General features: G+C 39.4%; 1 protein-coding gene across 1 annotated transcript in view; it reads right to left on the bottom strand.

Moving 5' to 3' along the window:
• CD247 (CD247 molecule) overlaps nt 1-20,151 on the bottom strand; it is a gene marked incomplete at its 5' end in the record, with an annotated part of 50,080 nt that extends 29,929 nt beyond the window's left edge. Inside the window, 3 exon segments of the mRNA XM_050334155.1 lie at nt 19,880-20,039; nt 20,042-20,103; nt 20,106-20,151. Of these exon segments, the coding sequence (XP_050190112.1) occupies nt 19,880-20,039; nt 20,042-20,103; nt 20,106-20,151 (268 nt within the window).
• Between the last annotated feature and the right edge of the window lie 678 nt (nt 20,152-20,829).

The raw sequence follows: 20,829 nt of genomic DNA, 5'->3' as shown, positions 1-20,829 counted from the left end.
GGAACTACCCCACCTCCCCTCACGTGTGCAGCTGCTGCTCTCATTTTCTTGACAAACATACTTCGGCCTGAAGTGTTTGCTGCCTGGGGAGGCGGCACATCTGATGTGCCACAGACACAGGGATGCTGAGATACCCACGGGCATGTGACAGCTCATCTGAAATAAACAGCCCTAAAACCTCCCTGCCTCTGGCTGTCACTCCACACCAGGATCTGAACAAACCAAGCATCTAATAGAAAAATTTCAGGAAGTTCCTGAAAACTATCCCATCCTACTTGCTGTCTTTCTACATGCAGAGAGAAATTTTGCTGATAAAAGCCCTTTTATTGAGAGCACTGAGGGAAAGATGCATGTCAGGTGGCTAATGTTTCTTATCTGTATGAAAAGAAGTCCTTATTTTAACGGCAATAGTCATAAAGACTTGCCCCAGAGCCCAGCTTTGAGACATATGCCATATATTCCCTTGGAAAGGCTCAGCAATACTAGAAGACACTTATTTTTAGCATGCAGCATATTTTATATATCAATTATATATTAAAGAGAATATAAAAGAGATGTAAAATAAAAATAATATTTTAGATAATATTTTTTAAAATGCTTCTTTTATCTATATAGAGTTAACAAAACATGAGGAAATAAGAAAACATACTGTAATAGGTTATATTGGTTTAAAGCTTGGGTCATTAACATTGCTTAGGATATTTGAGTCATTAAAGTTATTCACTAGCAAAGAACAATTGACAGTATTGCCAGAACTTAGGTAGTTTAAGTTATAAAAAAGTGCACTATGCCTGGCACTTGAACATAGTATGAAAGTTAAATCCAAGTTTTAATTCACCCGTGGTAAATGTTATCATATTAAAAAACAATCTATTTTATTTATTCAAAATAACTCAAATACAGAAGTTTTCTTTCCAATGGTTGGGATAAAAATAAGTATATATCTCATTATTCTTCTCTCCGTTAGCTATTCAGGGAGTAGCTGTCTCCCAGAAGTATAGGTGAGCTTTTTATCACAAATATCATGGTACTTATTGAAAAAAATTAAAATACTGTTTATTCTCACTCAGCTGTAGACACAGCAAGTCAGTGTCAGATTCAAAACAAGTTTCCCACTTCCAAGAGATAAGGCATTGAACGGTATCAGGCTAATGTTATAGGGACAAGGTGAAGAGAAATGTTTATAATCCAGAGATAGTTTTAACACACCGAGACATAACACAACAGAAACGAAAATAAAAATTATATGTATTTGGATTTGCGCTGTTAAAAGGTGAAATAGATTACACTAGCTATGAGTCCACATAATCTCTTCTTCTATATTTGCATTTTTTAACAGAAAACTGGCATAAGAACTGGTAGCAAATTTTGTTTAATATGTTCCAATTAAAACACCAAAGACTCTTAACAAAAAAAGCCCAAAACTCCATAACAACACTAAAAAGCAGTTTCATGTGAGAGAAGGACACAAAATGAAAATAGAAAACTGTGTCCAAAATTAGGGTAGTTGGGAAGCAGGAGGAGATGAGAACTGCTGTATAACTTCATTTAAACAAACTTTTAATTCCACAAAATGCATTATCCCTGTGAGCTGCAGACCCAGTAATTCATGTCCCCATTTGTTTTTCCTTTCAGCTGAGTCTGCAGCTCCCAGAATAAAGCTGTCATTTGAGCCAGCAGGTGCTTCCACTTCCTCCTCCAACCTACAACAGTTATGACAAGAGATTAAAAAAAACAGTCACCCCTGGCAGCCTGGGCTGGTGCGTAATGAACAGTTTAACCCTGGATAAATCTAATGACAAGTGTAGGTGGCTTTGATTGAAATGACAAGGCAGTTTGTCACTCGTTGCTCTGTCACAGAGATCAGCAGTGCTAACATTTTCTGCTGAGTTGAGGGCAAAGTAGCTTGAAACTTCTGCATTTTGGAGACAGCGCACAAAAAAACCTTAAAAACAAAAGGAGTCGGACTCGGTGTCAAAGCTCCTCTGTGGCCCTAAACAAGTCAGCTGTGGAGGAGATGTAGTTCGTAAGATGCTTTTGCAAGAAGATTCCACTGTGTCTGGAGACAGACAGAAAATTTTAAACAAAAACCCCAAACCAAACCCACAAACATATTGAGCTCTCTGGCTTTAAATTACCCAGATGGAGGTACTCAGCTATCCAGCTGACCTTCACATGAAACTCCCAATAGCAATCTGCTTTACTATAAGGGTTGTGTTTTGCTCATTGATGAGTGTTCAGTGCCCATAAAATGATAACAGCAAGACTTGATTGGTACTGTAAATCATTTAATAGTCTTGAGGGCCTGGCCATCAATCATCACAGTTTTAGATGATACTGTTTATGGTGTTACATGTGTACATGCTTAAATACAGCAGTTGTCCTCCAAAGACTGCATGCACTTCAGTCCTGCAGATACCTGTGTTTCTGTTTAATCCTATTTTCAATTAGTGCATTTATTCCTGCACTGTATGAAGTGCAACACAACCAGAATCCAAGTAAACAGGTAATAACAAAGGCTGGTAAGGGGCACAGGACCAGAAAGAGGCAATGGCCATTTAAAGTTCACGTGGTAGGTCAGTGACAGCCCTGGATCCAAAACCACCACAAGTGGGAAAGGTGTGTGACAGCATCATATGACAACAAGCAATGTGAGAGGCATCGCGGTTTTCCTGTATAAGAGGAAAATTAATATCACAACCTCAGACCCCGAGACATCATTGAAGTTACTTGTTGTATGAAGACTGTGGCTGTAGCATATTTTCATTTTCTACACCCACATGTGGCTTTCCTGAAAGCCCCTCTAGTTCTTGCCATTAACTTGTCCTGGCAAGTCTAAAGGGGAGGAATTCAAAACATTTTCGGCCTCTGTACCTGGAGAAAATTTATGGTGGCTCCTCTGCCACCCACCGTCCCCATTCCTTTTCAACACCTTGGAAAACCCCTGCTGTTTTAAATTTACATACCTTTCTAGTTACTGATGGCATTTTTTTGAGGCAGTCAAATGTTCATCATCCTGCTGCTTTGCTAAGACCAGTAGAAGCCCAGCTGAGGGTTTGCTACCCAGCAGTAATCCTAAGACATCTGGGTTGATGCATCCACATTATCCAGTTTCATAGGAATCCCCTGGGAACTCGAGACCTTATGACTGCTCTTCATATGTATTTTGCATGATATTAAAAGAAAACGCACTTCTCTACTAAAGTGTAGCCAAAAATAAGAAACAAATCAAGAAAGTGGACTGATAAACTTTCTCCACTGAAGCCTTTAATTCAATGCAGCAGTTTTAGTATTGCCTTTTCAAGAGAAAAACAAGATTCAAAGCAAGAAGATTTCCCTTCCAGCCAATACACCCTTCTGTCAGTTTGCTACAGAACACCACAGTCGTGAAAGATTTTTGGTGGTTATATTCATCTTGACCCCCTTCTAATGTGAGCTGTTGATGTCCAGGTCTTTCAAGGTAAAGCCAACTTTGCCATTTCCATCCAACAGATGGTTGCTTAAGGAAAATACTCCTGCCTTACTCTTGTGGTTTCCAGCCCATCTTTAACATTCCCAGTAACAAGGGTAGTATCACAGAAAGGTATTATCATTTTAACAACCAGTCTCCAACCCCGTGTCTAATATCAGTTAGGACTTCCCTTTCTGATGCCCTTTCTCTCTGCATCTAAGTGCTAACTGATATATCTCGTTCACTCCTTGTCTTCTTTGCATGTATCCTTTTGGACTCTGCTGTTCAGCAACCTTTCAGCATTCCCAGGATCCTGTTATGAGTCCCCAAATGGATTTTAACCATATCCTGTGCCATAATGCTATGTCTGGACCTTTGCATGCTGGACGTGGCACTTATTTGCTGTCAATCAGGTTTTGTTTTGGCTGGTGATTTTTAAATTTCTTTTAATTTCGTGGTTGCAAAGGTATGTAGAGTATCTTACAACTCATCTACCACATGCTTCAGCACCACATTTATCTTCCAGTCTTTCATTCTTGCTGCAACAGTTTGTGTGGAGATACTTTCCTTATCTTACTATGAGTTTCTATTTATATAGCAGTTTTTATTCACAAATAGCAACATGAAATGTCTTCCCCTTGCTTTATGAGCTTATGAAAGCTCATAAATGTGGGTCCTGAAATATACTTTTGCATAGTTTCTTGCCCTCTCTAGTCTAGTCTTCTGTTCTATTAGTACCTCAAGAATTCAGACATGGAAATATATTGTAGCTAAAGGGTAAAGCAATTGGGAGTTCTATTGCTGACTTTGCCAGAGACCTTCTGAAAGGCAATTAACCATTCTGTGCTTTGATTTACCCCATTAGAATAAAAATTACAAGAACATACTACCTAGGAGACTAGTGTGAAGATCTACTAGTGGTTATAAAGTACTTCCAACTTCTAAAAAATCATTAGATTAATGAAAGCAATGAGATCAGTAGCAACTGCTGATTCATTAAAAAATTTTAAAAAGTCTTCACTAGGGGAGGATAAGTACTCATGAGATAAAAATTGCTGAACTGTGCTAGGAACATTGTTCTGAGGTGTAGATGGTGTCAAGCCACATTCCCAAATCACATTACAGCCCAGCCAACAGCAAAAGCTACCACAAGATTCAGGGACAGCGTAAAGACACAAATCACAGTCCTGTCTGCATTGCAAGACCAAAATGTGTTAGTCTCACTGTAATGTCAACTATCAAATAACTAATTTTACAGCATAGCTTGACTAATTTGCACCACAACTTCCATCTCCCTGCTTTCACAAAACAGTCTACAGTGGTGCTTCTAGGAAATTTTCCATTCATACTGCAACACTGATACCTGCCGAGGTGCTAATAATGGCCAGAAATCCGATGTAGCCAACTCGGCTCATTTCAGCACTCACACAGCTAGTTTCTGATACATGATGCTGGATATGGAGTCAACATCTCACAAGCCTCTGTCCTTCCATGATTCCATACCACCAGCAGTGCTTCACTTGGAAAGGAGGGACCATGGCTGTAGCAATGACCTACACCTTGGGATAAGCAACGTGAACAGGCCTCTCCAATCAAAAAAGACACAGCAAAGCTATATTTCCTTATGGCAGAGCATCACCCCTACTCACCCCTTCTCAGATGGCACAAAGATTTAGACTTGTCTCCTCCCTGCAGTTCAGTGTGTCTCACTCTTACACAGCCACTTACATTATGGTGCTGGTTGAACCGTTTCCTGTCTTGACTTCTTTCTCCTCTAAGAGACCAACCCAGCAAGACCTTTCTGGAGTTGACAGAGCTGCCATGGCTGCGATCAACTGTCTAGATATCTTCTGTCATGAATTCAGACATTTTATTGAAGTAGTATGTAAATAATAATAAATAATAATAAACTTTACGTTCTTTTTTTTTAATTTTGAATTCAACAGGTAAGCTGTCTGTATTCAATGGTAACTGCAGAGGCAGTTATTGTTATGCCAGAGACCTCAGACTTGTTATGATTCAGAAAACTGGGGCTTGATGTAAATTTTAAAACCTATGTGTCACAGAACTGCATTATGTTCATACTTGAAAGTTGGCTAAAATTGTTGTCAACAAAAATGCAGAAATTAAACATATTCATGTCTATTGTTATTTAATGAATCCAAGCAAGAATGCTACTGAAAAGCCCTTTCTTTAAACTAAGTTGCAACTACCATTGCTCTTCCCACATCACTGATGTTTCAGAGAGCCTGTATATGAAAGGTATACATGGGGGGGGGGGAACCCACTTGTGTCTCACAATTCCATTAAAAGGATATGTACTATTCCTTTCTCCACTCAGTTTAAAATTCTCTTGAAGCAGCAGCAGTTTTAAGCAAAGCTTTCTTACAGCAGGGAAATTACACTTCTCTCAGATAATATCAAAGGTGTTACTCTTAACAGGCTCTTGTTATTCAATAAATTCCGTATTTTAAAGACAGGAAATGTGCTAGTCCTTAACTTCCAGTAATGTAATTCTAAAAGGTGACAGGCACACATACACAAAGCCTTTTCTTTAGATTGGAAACATATGTGTGAGTAGAACATTCAGGGATATACACCTACTATGGTCAGAAAAAGACAAATAGAATGGAACTTAGAAACATATCTATAAATTCACATTTCTGGATTTCCCAATTTCTGTTTGTATTTTCAAACCATTTACTATTACAGAAATTATAATAAATCTCAGATCTGCCACTGGTGGGGAAGTAAATAACTAGAAAGATATACCCACACTGTTTGCTTATGAAAGACAAAATCCAGGTAGGACTCACGAAGGGAAGAAGTAGGACAGAAACAGAGGAGGTCTCATCAGCAACAGCCCTTACTACCTTTGAAATAGCAATGTCAAGCTTAAAAAAAGAAATATTCCATTATTCCTGGCACCTGCCAAGAATTCCACCTTGGGTTGCATGTATCTAATACCAGAACTTCACTCAGTCACAGAAAACTGCTGTTTATCTGGTAAAAGGTGAAAGATGATCAATAGATATTGTAACTTTAATATGTATTCAGTCTGTGGTAAACAAACATTAAAGACCATCTTCAATCCTTGTGAAATCTACACTGAAAAACGCCCTCGGTAATGGAGTTGAAACACATTTTCCTACTGATACACAAAACAACACATGTGAACTTCATGGTTTTGCACAGATCTGCTCATAATATACGTGTACAAATGACTCCAGGCATTTTTATCCTGCTCTCTGCACATCCATTTGTGCCATGCCAAGAGCAGCTGTGTTAGTACCCAGTCATTAACTGATATAGCAGAAATATGGGGTTGATCAAACATTACTGTTCTTGCTGTGCACCTCCCAAAGGTGTAAATTTGAACCAAGGACTGAGGAAATTTTTGCCCCCACAATCAACCACCTGAAAAAGTCCATTCCATAAACTCAAACTGCTCCCAAGTAAGAATTTGGTTTCTATCCCCTTTGCCCAAAGAATAACCTATGCCAAAACTATTCAGATATTGTGAATCCTTCTTTTGAGCCTTCTGAAGTAATTCAGAAAACAGTTCACAGCTTTTTACTTTTTTATAACAAGTATTCTTATTTTCATTTCATCTTCTGTCCTCCAGTGCATTTTAGACAGCAATCATCACCTCTCAAGTCCCTTGCATGAATACTCAAGCGGGTGCTCTTTTACACCCTACCTACAGATGTTGGAGAGGCAATGTTTTGAATAATTATATGTAAACTCCATTCAAACTGCCACTTGACTAAAGGGTTCTATTGCCAAATACTTTACAATTCTCCTTCTCAGTTTAAGACCCCCAAGACTGGAAGACTTCGAGGGGAAAAAAGTAAATCTGAGGTAGCTTTCAAACAAGATCATGCCCCTCTGATTCACACGTATGACACAGAAAATAGAGAAGAGCCATGCACGGAGCGTTTTCCAAGCCCCATTACAGGTATTACCCTGCATAAGTCAAAGCACAGGGGATAAGAGCTCTCTCTGCACAAGTGTAGCTGTCCCCAGGCAAATTCACTGCTCAGCAGGCAAAGACCGGGGCGGGGCTGTCAGTACCAAGGTGCTCTACTCGGCGCCCGAGGCAACAGAGGCCCCTTACAGCGTGCAAATTGAGTGCAGCCCATCGCCGGGGAGGCCCTTCCCTCGGTGCCTAATAGTTATTGCACAGGTAAGTGCTCGGCAGCCAGCAGCTGCCCGTGAGAAAAGCAGTGACAGACAGACCGACAGTGAGAGCTCAACTTCAACACCTGCTGAAATACCAGCAGCTCCTTCCGTTAAAAATATCGCGATTTAATTATTCTGAGATATTTGGACATTGCAGTCGTCAGGTCTTAGCGTATCTGTTTCTGTAGCAGTAAAAGGTAGCTAGAATCACTGTTCAGATATTTTGGGGATCCCAGGATGGCTATGTCTGAACAATAACACTGGGAGGCCAATCAGGTAAAACACCATCATGTTCAGAGCTGTGCTGCCATGAACAGTGACAACATGCATGTGCTCTGTGGGGTGCAGTGAATGTTCTTCACCTCTTGAGCACATTTTCTAAAGAGCTCAAGACGCTTTTTATGCATGAAATAACACACAATTATCATACAGGACACTATTTTTGACTCTCCCAGCTTCAAGAAGACTAACAGCATGTTCATAGCTGATCTTTTTTGTTTCTCTCATCAGTTCAATTGAATCTTGAATGACAAAGGCTTTTTAAAGAATGGGAAAACTTTGGCCATTTCTCCAAGGCAAGTAAAGGTTGTCCTGTGAGCACCAAGAGTCACTGTATATGTGAATGTAGCGGTAAATTAGATGCAGGAACTATTTTATTTTCCTATATATAAATTTTCTATTTAATTTCCTATCTATAAAATGTATTACATCCTCTGGAGGATCTAAAGGATACTCAATAGACTGCAGTTTTCAAAACACCATCATGAAAGAGGCAAATAAACCCGTGTGTTAGTACTGAAATAGGATATAGTCCATGTGTTAACACTACGTGTTATTTGTGCATCAACAACCTGATATACGTAATGTACGGTTAACCAAAAAAGCCAAGAGGGTGGCCCATCTTGATTAAGCTTGGACACTGGTTTGTTGGAAAGCCTAGGCGCATTCTAGTGGATTTCTAAAGATTGCACAACAAATCATCCAAGAGTAAAAGCACAAAACCTGCAACCCCATTTTACCATTTTCTTCGTTTATCTAAAACCAGCACTGTTTCACTAAGGGGAAAAAGACTTTGCAGAGCATTGAGGATGATTGCAATTGTCAGAATTATCTACAAATCCTTCAGAAAAGACCCCAAAGTTCAAACTGCCCAATTAAAAATGTTACATTCCACTCATATTGATTTTTCTTAGTATCTTAATAGCAATCTTCCTAATCAGATAGATTGAAAAGCACCAGAAGATACTTTAAAAATAATCAGAACTACAACAAAACAAGATAATGGGGAGTCAAAGAAAGATGAAAACCTCAAAACAGAACTACTAGAGGAATTGCACATTATTTAACTGTAGATCTCATTAAAACTACTTTGTAAAATCATTTATATAAGCAATTTGACAAACAGAAGCTAGATAATATAACTACTTACATTATAGAAACCCATTTCCTTGGGCATAAGATACCTTCTAACTATGGATGAAGCTGAACACTGCCGTGTTTTTATTGCAGCTTGACCTTGAAGCTTCGAAAGAGGTGAAGAGCCACTGAACCTGAAGGCACAGAATGAGAAACTCCCTCACCTTTCCAAAATGTTTGTATATGGTGCAGTCTTCATGGGGGTGGCAGAGGCTCACAAAAACATCACTCAATTGGTTTTCAACCATCTTATAACAGCGCCGGAGCCCCTGGTGGTCAAGGCGTGGCGCTATCAACGCCGAGACCCGGGTTCGATTCCCGGTCAGGGCCACTCCCGGGCAGGTGGGGCTCGTTAACCCTTAAAGGCAACCCACCTACGTCCTAAGGACCTCGCTGCCACCGTCCAAGCTCGCTTGGCCCCGGCAGATGAACCTTAGGATTAAAGGGTGGGCTCAGTTCCGCGCACACTGTGTCTCACCTAAAAAATCCAATGCGCAGGCTGGAAGGTGGAAAGACCTTCCCCGGATCTTCACTCGTGAAGACTGACCATTATAACAGCGCCTTTCCTTCAGCAGAGATCTTGTGAGAGCTGCAAAAATCTGGCTGAGCAGTTTGGTAAATGCCCAAGCAGTTCATCTGAAGTAAAACACTGGCTGACACCACTGGGCAGCTGCCTAAGCAAGATAGCTAAATTAGTTTTAAATTGGCTATGTTTAGATAAACGGCATTGGCTAAAACACTGGCGTGACCTAATTAGAAGTGAGAAGTTCCACAGAAGTTAATTACCAGTTCCACAGAAGTTAATTACCATCCCCACATTACAGTTACAGCACGTGGTCAGCACATTTAGAGGTGATGCTACTTGCCAAATCTTTTTAAACACCTGAAGCCCTCCATTCTGGCTCCAGATAATCCTTCTGTTCAGGAAAGGTCAGCACATGTGCTGGGCTTTCTCAGATTGCCTCTGCTGATCGCATTTCATGTTGCTGACTCCCTCAGATCCCTGCATATCTTTAAGATTTAGTAGCCCAGGACCTTCTTCTAAATCTTCCAGACCTGTATAATTACACAGGGTCTCAGAAGTGGCAGAAATCATTCATATATAAGCATATTTTCCCAGTAGTTAATGTTCTTTTTATACATCCATGTATAAGAGAACAGCACCATCTCTATGCCCCATTTTGCAGAGAGCCTCACACACAGGAACCTGCTTAGGGATTCTGGTCATGCTGAAATACAGCCGCTGCTACAGAGAGCTCAACAGTTTTTGCAAGGGTGGATGGGGAAGCTCTTGGATACACATTCTCCATTAATTGACTGCAAAGGATTAAAATGACTCTAAAATACTACAACTGAAGTTGAGGGGTTTTTTTATTTCATGCTTAGGTTTGTCAAGTTCATTCGTCAAGGAACATTTCCCAGTACAAATTCTGATGGCTCATTAGCTAGGGAATCTTTCTAGATTCCATTGGAATTTCTCACCAAAATCAGCAAGTGTCTCCCCAATGGCTTAGCACATGTAAGTTCCACTCAAGCTTCTGCTCCAAATCAGACAGAATAAGGAGCTAAATCTGGGTTTCCCTCTTCCCAAAATGCAGAATGCTAATTGCTCACAGATTGTTTAGTGTCTCACAGAAATACTTTGAGTATTTTTTGGAGTATTTCCCAGTGGAAAACTGGGGAGGAGGGAAGAATTAAAATATTTCAAAGCTTAGCAGAACGTTGCTTGCCCTTAAGCTCTATTTTAAACCTGATACTGGTTCTGCTACAGCCGTTATGTCTAACAAATAGACATTTGGCCCAAGACTTAAAAGAGGAGTGAGAGAGAAAGGGGGCAAACTGGTTAGGTACTTCTTTGCAGCTGAGAAAGATGAAATCAGATAAAAACACCCTGGAAAAGATGTTACAATAAGATAGGGCTGAAGGTTTGTATCTATAACTTCTTTAAAACAGTTATAAAAAGAAAAAAAAAAGTCTCAAGCCTGAAAATTAGCACTGCTGCTTTTCTGTCAGAAGAGTCATAGCTAACAGCAGCAACAGTTGCATTACAGTGCTGCTGGGGTTTGAGTCAAGTAATAAAATAACATCTGAGTTATTAGGAAAAAAAGAGATTATTTTAGCTGCATGAATAGACAGGAGATGGAAAATTGTGGTTCTGCTTAGTTCACATTAATACTAGTAAAGAGACAATTCAAGAGACAATTCAAGTCACAATTCAAACCAAGGTAAATTAAAGCTGCTTCTTCCAGAGAGAAGTAATTTTGTGAGAGAATTTTGGTTTTTCAGCATTTGAGTCAAGGAGAAACACTTGGAGATTTGATCAAAATGGAAATGGAAAAAAGTCAAATAATGACTCATGAAAAAGGCAAGTAATGACCCCATTTTGCATAGCTTTGAATATTTCATTATATTTTAGGCAAACCATTTTGGATAGAAAAAGCAAAACTCTTGAAGATCTGTAGTTCTTTCCAAATTTTGAGAGTGAATCATAATGTTCAAAATACAAACAGCTTTCATCAGATCTTTAGATCACATCAAGACAGCCTTGCTATCTGGGAAGTAGTCACCTTAAAAAAAAATTACTCTAAGACCTCTTGCAAAACTGCTGTATAAAGAAAATGGACAACATTGTGCTCTATTCAATAAAATTATTCCTAATTTGCTAGGGGCAAAGAAATATATACTCTCAGGAGACTGTATTGAGCTTGATCGAGAAAGTAGAGGTCATTTGCCAAAATTTGGGATAGAAAAGCAATCACCCCATGCGGGGGTTTGGGCTTTCAAACGAGGGCATTTTACAGCTCTTCAGCAGAGCACGGCCACCCATCTGTGCCCTGACCCAGATGGAGCAGGAACGAGCATTCCCTGCCCAGTTCTGCTCATACAGGGCTCCGAGGTGTGGGTGTAGGCAAAGTTCCCATCACCTCCCTACTCCAATAAGAGTGAGAATGGGTCCTGCTGAAAGGTTAATTAAAACGTATTTCACTGAAAGAGATTTAGAGATTTTTTTTTTCCCCCCTGTTTAGATGCTTATTCTACGAGGGTAAGTTCCAGAAAGCCTTTCTGGCATATGTTAGTTGCTTGGGTTTTTTTAAAGTAATTGTAATGGTGTTTGAACTTCTACTTTAAATCCAGATGGATTAACCTTGTTTATCTTCTCTGGTTCACTGGTATAGTTATACTCATAATACATGAATGCTCAGTTTTTACATTTAAACAGATCAATAGTTTCAAGAGGTTAAAAATTAGGCAACTAGTCATGGGATATAGTAATTCTTTTTTCTTCTCTGAAAGTTGTTGAAAATTATGGGGTCATCCAATTTACTGTCACTCATTCTCTTTAAGCTTCCCACCTGTAAATATTTCACTCTTCTACTTCATTCATCAGAGAAAGCCCCTAGAAAAACTTGGGCAGAGAATTTACATGTCCAGAAAGAGACTGAAAGAACCAGAAGCCCGTACTTAATGAAGAGTAAGTTATGGGTAAATGAGGGGAAAAAATGACAGGTAACAAACAAGAATGAGATCAAATCTATCTCTAATATAAACCTCCAAAGTCAGTTAATTATCACATAGATTACTGTGGTTGTGTTGCATTTGTGACTCTTTAAATTCCCATAGACTACTAAGTGCTGAACCAATAAAGATAAAAAGTATTTTTGCATTTCCTGAGTAATATGAACATAAAAAGCCATAAGAAAAAAATCAAACAGCAAAAAGGCACACTTACATTACCTCATACAGCACTGCTCCCATAAACTTCTTCTGGAAATTCCCTTAACAGATTTTAGTCTATAATGGTTAAGACTTTAAGAATGATTTAACCTGTGGACACTGAGTCAGGTATCATAGCTCTAGATAATAGACCATAAAACAACAAATGAACTCTGAAAATTAGCAACAAGTTGTTAAAAAGAAATCTGTAGAATTTAAATAAAATTCTTTCAAAACTTATCAGAAGGCACTAACTTATTACTACAAGACATTTTATGAACAGAGCAACTATTCTCAGAGCAATTCACAGAATTGTTTATTTGCTTCTTAGAAACTACCTTTAGTTAGGTACACTTTTTTACAAGTTACCAATGATATAGTAATTCTCTCCCTCTGTATTCCACCTTCCTTCCTTTAGAGTATGATTATTAACCCCACTTGCAAGATGTTTTTCTATTTTTGCAATCTGCAGAAATACACCTGCACACTTGCACGAAGTGCTGCCGAAATTACCTTACTTAGATAAAAGCTCAAAGTGGTGATAGTGTGCAAATTTACATCACGGAGAGAGAAACAGAGACAGAAAGAGGGAGAGGACTCCACATCCTTCTGGTAAGACTTCTTTCCTGAAGTTGCTTTCCCATAGCTGGATGGTAAACAACGTACATTGCAACAACACACAGAGGATAAACACAGAAATTACTCCTCCCAGAGACTTGATCTTGAATTCTCTGACTGAAGCTTGCTGATATGTGACCAAACAAAGGAGCCAATATTATAGTAATTATACAGCTGTAACGTATAATATGATAGGAGTCTCAATTTTAGTTTGCAAAGGTTTAAAATTCCGCTGTATTAATAAGGAGCTGCAAGGTCCCAAGGCAGGAATCCAGTTTGTGTATAATTTTTAAAGGACTCATTCTAACCATTCAGCTATTTCTGAATGGCAAAACAAATATTTAATAACTAGGAATTAGCATTAGGAAGTTGATCTCTTTGGCTGAAATGACATTTGCTGAGAGTATTTAAAAAGTGACACTGTCAAACTGTACCAAACTCTTGCTTCAAATTGATCTGAGCAGAAGTAAATTACTGGACATTGAATTTTAGTTTGAGCTGAATTTCTACGTGATCTAATTCAAAATAAATGCTTTGCAAACAAAGTACCTGACCAGTTTGGGTCCTGCTCTTATATCCACGTGCCCACGCAAAGAACTGTGATCTGCTTGCAGGACCCATGCACATGTGAGGGAATGTTTCCACACTGGTCACGAGCTGGAGGTGTTTCTGTTCTGTCCTTCCCAAGCCTCAGTTTGCTTTGTGAGGATATGGACACCTCGGGGAATTGGAATGAATTTACAACACACATTGGTGCACTGAGTATTTGGGAAGCATTTTTATAAATATTTGGCTCTGTATGATTCAGGTTTCGCTGTCATGCAGGCAACAGCAACATTCTAAGGGCAATGAATGCAAAACACCCGTGGCTCTTGGCTGGAACACACTGATTATGAAATTTGGATGAACAACCAGAAAAAGGTTTGGGTTTATTTCCACATAGGTCTTTATTCAATGGCCAGTGTATGCTTACTTGAAATAAAACACCATCCAAATTAGTATTCCCTCTTTAACTTCCTGGATATGGTATCTTATCCCATTACAAAAGTGCTTCAGACAATTACTCTGATTTAAGTAGCAAAATTTGTTAATCCATTTTTATTATACAAGTTTTGGGGGTCTTAGAAAAGGCTTTTTATGTGTTCTCAGGTTCAAAATGCTTGATGTGCCTTTCCTTTTGACGAGGAAACTATTTTCAGTGCTTGCCAACCCTGAGCATTGCAGCGTTCTGAGTCAGGCTGGCCTATCACCCCCCAAAATTGGAATTGCCCTAAAAAAAACCCCATAAATTATAAGTGACAGGTTATATAGCAGGTTTTCTCTTTTTCTGTTTCTGGAGCCATGCAGGCTTGCATTTTAAAGGTTTTCTTTACAAGCTAGAAAAGTTTACTAGGAAACTATAAAAGTTTACTTATGGTGAAAGTTAAGATTGTCACCTGAGACAACAGCTTGAATTTTCAGTAAATTCTATATAGTGATATTTCCTAAAAGAAAAAAATAAATCCCCACAAGGGTTGATAACTAGCCACCCTCTAGACTTACTCAGTGTGTCCTACTACAGTTTACCCTATCATTTGTTGAAAAGTTTCCAACCATTTTCCCTTGTCAGCTTCCATCAAATTCTAATTTGGAATATATTTCACCTATGTATTATCTGAGCTTTCAAATAGTTGTGTTATCACTACAGCTTCTCCTTCACTTAAAAATACAAAAAACTAAAAAGAACATTCTGCTACTCAGAAAGAATTGGGATATAGATGAAATTTTCACTACAGATACATCTCATGAAAGAAATAGGCCAGATAGTATGAGAATTCCATCAGGCTCCACAACCTGCTTGCCAGAAGCACAGTGTTTAACATACTCTCATATACCGAGAGTACATCAAGATAGATAGAAAACTCCACACTTGCTGTTCTTCTTCTCATAAGACTTAACAGACACATAACAAAGAACTGAGAACAAAACACATGAAGGGCTTCCAAAGTTTGGTGGTTTGTTTATTCCTAGAAAATCTGTAGGGAATAAAATATTTCCAATTTACGTGGTTTGAGAATTGAGATGGCTACTACCACTGAAACACAACTTGCGTAAACATTGTGCTGGTGATCTCTGAGGCTCAGGAGAGATAGTTTTACTTCTATTTTTAATAGCTCAACTGCCAAAGAACTGAAAGAACTGCATATTGGTAAGTCTAACTTTCACCAAGAGAAATATATCCATTGTATGTGGATAAATGCAGGCATTTCCACGGCCTCCCAAGATCTGTGCGTTTGAGTGAGAAGATCGAAAAACTGCAAACTAAGCTTTTTATTTACCTGTACACTTTAATATGAAGTTATAAACCAGTTGCGTAGGACAAAGCAGAAATAAATGCATTAGTTGCTTTCCTGAAAAGAATCAATCTGATTTGGACTGTCATACTTTAACAGCTAAAAATGCTATGTATTCTTTAAAGGACCGGAGATGAATTTAATTAAGAAAACAATATTCAAACCGAGACTCAAAATACTGCCTTATACAAGAGCGCAAATCAGAAAAATCTGCAAAATTTCAGCTTCTCACAAACTCTGGAATAGCATATATTTCTTAATGCTAAAAAGAAACAGCAGTGAAACTTTAATTTAGCTGTTGGCTGAAATTGTGTCAGTAGAACAGTGAAAATCAACAACATGCTTACAAGTACACACGCACATGGAAAAAGCAGGCACCTTTAATATGATACATATTTTAACTAGTATTTTTAAGAAGTTGTATCTTCTATTCACACCACCCTAAAAAAGTGCTCTATTTTCTTGCCAGAATAGCTGATGCATCTTACAGTTCTACGCACAGTACAGATGTTCAAATATACAGTGAATTGGAGAAAGGGGAGGGGGATTCGATGGTTGCCTGTAATTTTGCAAACAAGTTTTTATTTTTTTTTTAAAGGGAGTTTGGTTAGAGTTTGGAGATAAATAAAAATATATTATTTGTTTCCTAGCTATGTATTTTTCCTTAATAAAGGGCTTACCCATAATGCTACTCACAATTCAAGTTCTGTGTGAACAACATAAAATGGCTGTAAAAATGTTTCTCATTTGAATGTTCCTTTATAAATTAATTTCTTGTCCCCTTTAAGCTGCTAGTGAAGCTCCTTATTAACCCCACTTTGGTTTTTTATTCACATAGCCTTACTTAAGCAGGACACACACACACAGAAGAAATATAAATTTATTTTGCAGATGGCCCTCTCTATTTTGTATATCCTTCACATGTAGCACACATAAAAACCCAAAAGGAATGCAACCATTAACTTGTTACTTCACTTATTAGGAATTTAGCTCAGGAGGGTTCAGATAGAAGTACTTACTCTGTAACAAGCATTAGAGAATTAAACATGGCACTGCAAGAGCTCAGCAAACATCCCTTTATAAAGGAAGGCTACATTGCCTGCATTTTGTTCCATTCGCTAATGTGCCAGTTCATGGTTTTCCCCCATGAATTATTAATGAATTACTGTGAAGGGGCAGGAGAAAAAGGAAATAAAATCTGTAAATTAAGCCTTTAAATTTTTTTTCCCCCCTGAGGTGTAACAAGAATTCAGCTAGGATAACTTCTGACAGCGCGTAAGGACATGCGGATGCTGGCAGAAATACTCCAAATTTACTTGTTTGGATTTCTCAGACAAGCTTGTAAACAACTTCTGCTTTGGAAATCTTATAGTTTGTAGACAAGCGAAATCATCTGATGAAAAGGAAGGAAAAAATTAACGCTAAGACCCATTACCTTTCCATGAACTGACTGAAAAAAGGCTGCTGGCATTATGGCACCCAATGGGCAGAAGACACAGTTATATACAGTAGAAAAATACTGAGAAAATAAGCTGTACAAGTAATATCTGCCAAAGACTGACATTTCTAGTTCCCATAGAGTCAGCAAAAACCAGGACACTGCCCAGTTCTGGTTAGCAGAGAAGTCTAAGAAAAGTGGGTTTCTAAAGAAGTGAAGAACAAGGAAGGGCTGTTGTTAAACTCTTGCACATATATTTATATGCACATGTGTGTTGTGTATTTGTACAAATCAAAGTGTGATCGCAACCTTAGAAAAAGCAGGGGAACAATTCTACAGTATTGCCCACAGGACTGTTTTATTGCTGTTGAAGCCTGTCATTCTTCAGATTAAAAGCTCTTTAAACAGTATGAAGATTTTTGCCATTTTAGTTGTGATATTTGGGTAGAAGTGTTTTAATATTCTTCTTATGTCTCAATGAACAACATGATTAATAAACTCATTTGGTCAGAAATTCAAATTGTTAATTTTTATGCACTTTTTAACAGAGGGGTTATAGGGGGACCTCATCTAAACTTCCAGATGTACACTTCTGTACCTCTGAAGGGGGAAATAAGGAAAATTAAATGTGCATATGATGTGGCTTCCTTCTGTAACTGCTCAAAAATCTGAGCATTCTGAAATTTGTGGTCTGGTGTCAATAATCGAAAATCTGCATCAGAATTCATGGTCCATCTCTAGAACTACTTATTTTAAACTTCTTTTTTTCTCATGCATGACATTTATTCCAGTACTGAAAAGTTCAAATAGAAAGGTTTTGCAAGTTCATCAGTGCTAATCTTGGTGGTATCTTTCAATCAACTATTTAAAAAATAAGCACAAACACATTACAGTGAAGTGGAATGAACTCACTGTAAGGAGATACCAGCTTACTGAGTCTGTCCACTCCGAGCTCATTTTATGAAAAAAAAAAAAAAAAAAAAGTTAATTTCTCTATAAGTCACTCTAGAAGTGAACTCTAAGGAAGCTTGAAAACATTCCAGGCAGCAGAAAATATTTGTTTCTCTTCATACCTCTGAGTAGAAGCCCCCTTTTTTTCAGTCTCATCTTTGAACTATGTTCATGGCAATCTTACATGTTTGTTACTGTCTATTTTGCATCAATCGTGTTTGCATTTTGACCTGTATTTCTACTATTTCTTCTTAGGCTAAATACAGCTATTCTTCAAGGTATTCCAGGTATCCAGTCAAAAATGCTTTCTCTCAAATTCATAGGCAAACACCTCCAAACTAGTGACAACACTACTCAGTTTGCAACTTGATCCCATGTATTCTTTGTGAGTGTGAATAACCCCAAGAGCTTTGCACCACAGACTCCTATGGGTTTTCCCATCTGCAAACTGCATATTTTTTTTACATATTTTTCAGACAAAGTTTTCTGCTGAAAATGTACAAAGAGGGTACTGTGATGATACTCTGTGACAGATTAAAAAGAAGAATGCAAAAAGATGTTTTGCAGGTGCATTTTGACCTGAAGTAATTTCCATACCTTCATAGCCCTACGTGTATCTATGGATACAGAGCAATGCACAGAATATAAGTAACAGAAGTATGCTGTAAGTATAGGATCATACTTGGGTGTCAGGGAGGGACAGAGGCCCCAGAGATTGAACAGATGGTGATCAAAAGGCAGGGTTTGCCACAGAACATAAAACTACACTTAAAACTCTCCTAAAACAGAACCTCCACAAATTAACCAGAACTGGTTTGATGGCGTTTGCAAGCAGCTGCAAAACCCTTCTGTCATCTCCAGAAAACTGAAATTAAGTTTGTGGCAGTCACCAAAGCTCTTCAGTTTAAGGATGCTGTGTTTGTTAGACGCAGTTTGGGGCGTCTGCTGTGGGTGAAACTCTTCCGGTGGATTTTGCTTTAATGCAAACTCAAATATGGCCTGACTTCTCCACATTCAGACGTCAGCTGAGGCCTTCTCCAGATGTAAATTTTGTTGCTCTTTTGATCTACTATGCTACTTAGTAAGAAATAAATTTCTCCTTCCCAAACTTGACACGACTTCCGAAGATCTGTGCACACTAAAGCTGCTTCCTTTTGTGCCTGAGTGCGGCCAGTGTACACAGCACACAGGTAAATATGCAGAGATAAAAATGGCTTAAATTCTGTGTGTGCCTCGTGGAGGCAAGCATGAAGGTAGGGACATGGAAGGAAGGTCCCTACCATTTCTTTCACCACCTGTGCCTCTCTTTCCTGCCTGCCAGATGTGCCATGGGCTGCAAACCAGCCACCAGCATGGCTCTCCTCTTGCCTCATGCAAATTAAAAGCTTCTCCTGTGGCAGATCACTGCAAATTACTACTTTTTCATTAATGCCTCAAATTTCCTCCTTTAAATTGCAAGGAAAGCTGCCCAGGTGAGGGCCTTATTTAATCAGGAGTTGCTGTTCATCTGTAGCAGTTGCTCCAGCAGGAGAAGGGCATCTCATCACAGCCCTCCAGAGGGTCCCTCTATTCCAGGGCAGTTCCACCAGCAGGTCCTGCCACCTTAGCCATGGCAGGCCATGATTCCAGCCACAATGAGGAGGACAGACAAGGCTGAGGTGCTTGTGCGGACACCCTCCTGCTACCAAAATGGTGGGCAACCCACCACAGAAACACCGTGCCCTTTCCTCAAAAGAGCTTTAAGACAGCTCCTCGTAAAACCAAAGCCCACCTTACCTGTGGCTGGGAGCTGTGCCTGGAGAGTGGCAAGGATGGCAATCTTCCTCCACTTCATCTTGCTTGCCAGACGGTGCCGTCGGAGCAGGAGGCCACAGGCAAGGAGGAGAAGCGGCTCCTCCACGGGCTCTGTTCGTGTGCCGCCACCACCACAGGAAGCAGCTCTCCTCCTATGAGGGCTTTCGGAGTCCACCTGCTGGCTTCCTCTGCCTTCACAGCCTCTGAGGGCTGGGGTTTGCGTTCCTGGTATTGATGTTTTGGGTTTCCTTTTGTATTTTTATTCACCCTTTTACTCTTTGCAAGATGATTTTCAGCGGGGTGGGTTTTTTCCGCTTTGTATGGTGCTTCCTAGGTCATTCCCAGTCAGCAGCTGCTGGTCTCTGTAGCTTGTATCTTATTTGGCCAGTCTTCAAAAGGGATCTATGTAACTATTCCCACTGTGCAGTATGTGGCATAAATAGCAGTATAAAACTGTAAGCTATAAGTTGCTCTTGAACAATAGCTGGCTTAACTGGTACAGATCTAAAGCTCATTTCTAAATCTAATGGAAATACAGCTTTGCCACGAGCAACTGGAAGCAGCTGCGCTCTGAGGGCTGTGAGGTGGACAGCACCAGGGAGAGCTGAGCTTTGCTTGTCCTTGCATGCAGCACCCACAGGACATAAAATACCAGCTCAGCTGCCCCTGCCTAGCTCTCTGAAGGAGTACCTATCTTTGAAATGCAGATGCCTTTTAATGTGAACACGTGGCACCTTTGTATTTTGAAGGGTTGTCAGGGCCTGCAGAGCTTGAGAGCCATTTTGTCCTCCGAGTCCCCACAGCCCATAGGGAGCAAAGCCTGTGTCATCCCTGTGGGAGAGCACAGTGTGCATCCCTTCCTCACTCTATTTGGAACAGACAGCCTGGCAGCCTGTAGCTATGCCTAACACTCCTACCTACTGCGTGGGCCA

The sequence above is a fragment of the Myiozetetes cayanensis genome, unplaced genomic scaffold (genome assembly GCF_022539395.1).
Source record: "Myiozetetes cayanensis isolate MyiCay16 unplaced genomic scaffold, myiCay2020 scf5-8, whole genome shotgun sequence".
Classification (NCBI taxonomy): Eukaryota; Metazoa; Chordata; class Aves; order Passeriformes; family Tyrannidae; genus Myiozetetes; species Myiozetetes cayanensis.
Note: the sequence above shows the minus strand (reverse complement) of the source record. Positions and strands in the feature narration are given on the sequence as shown.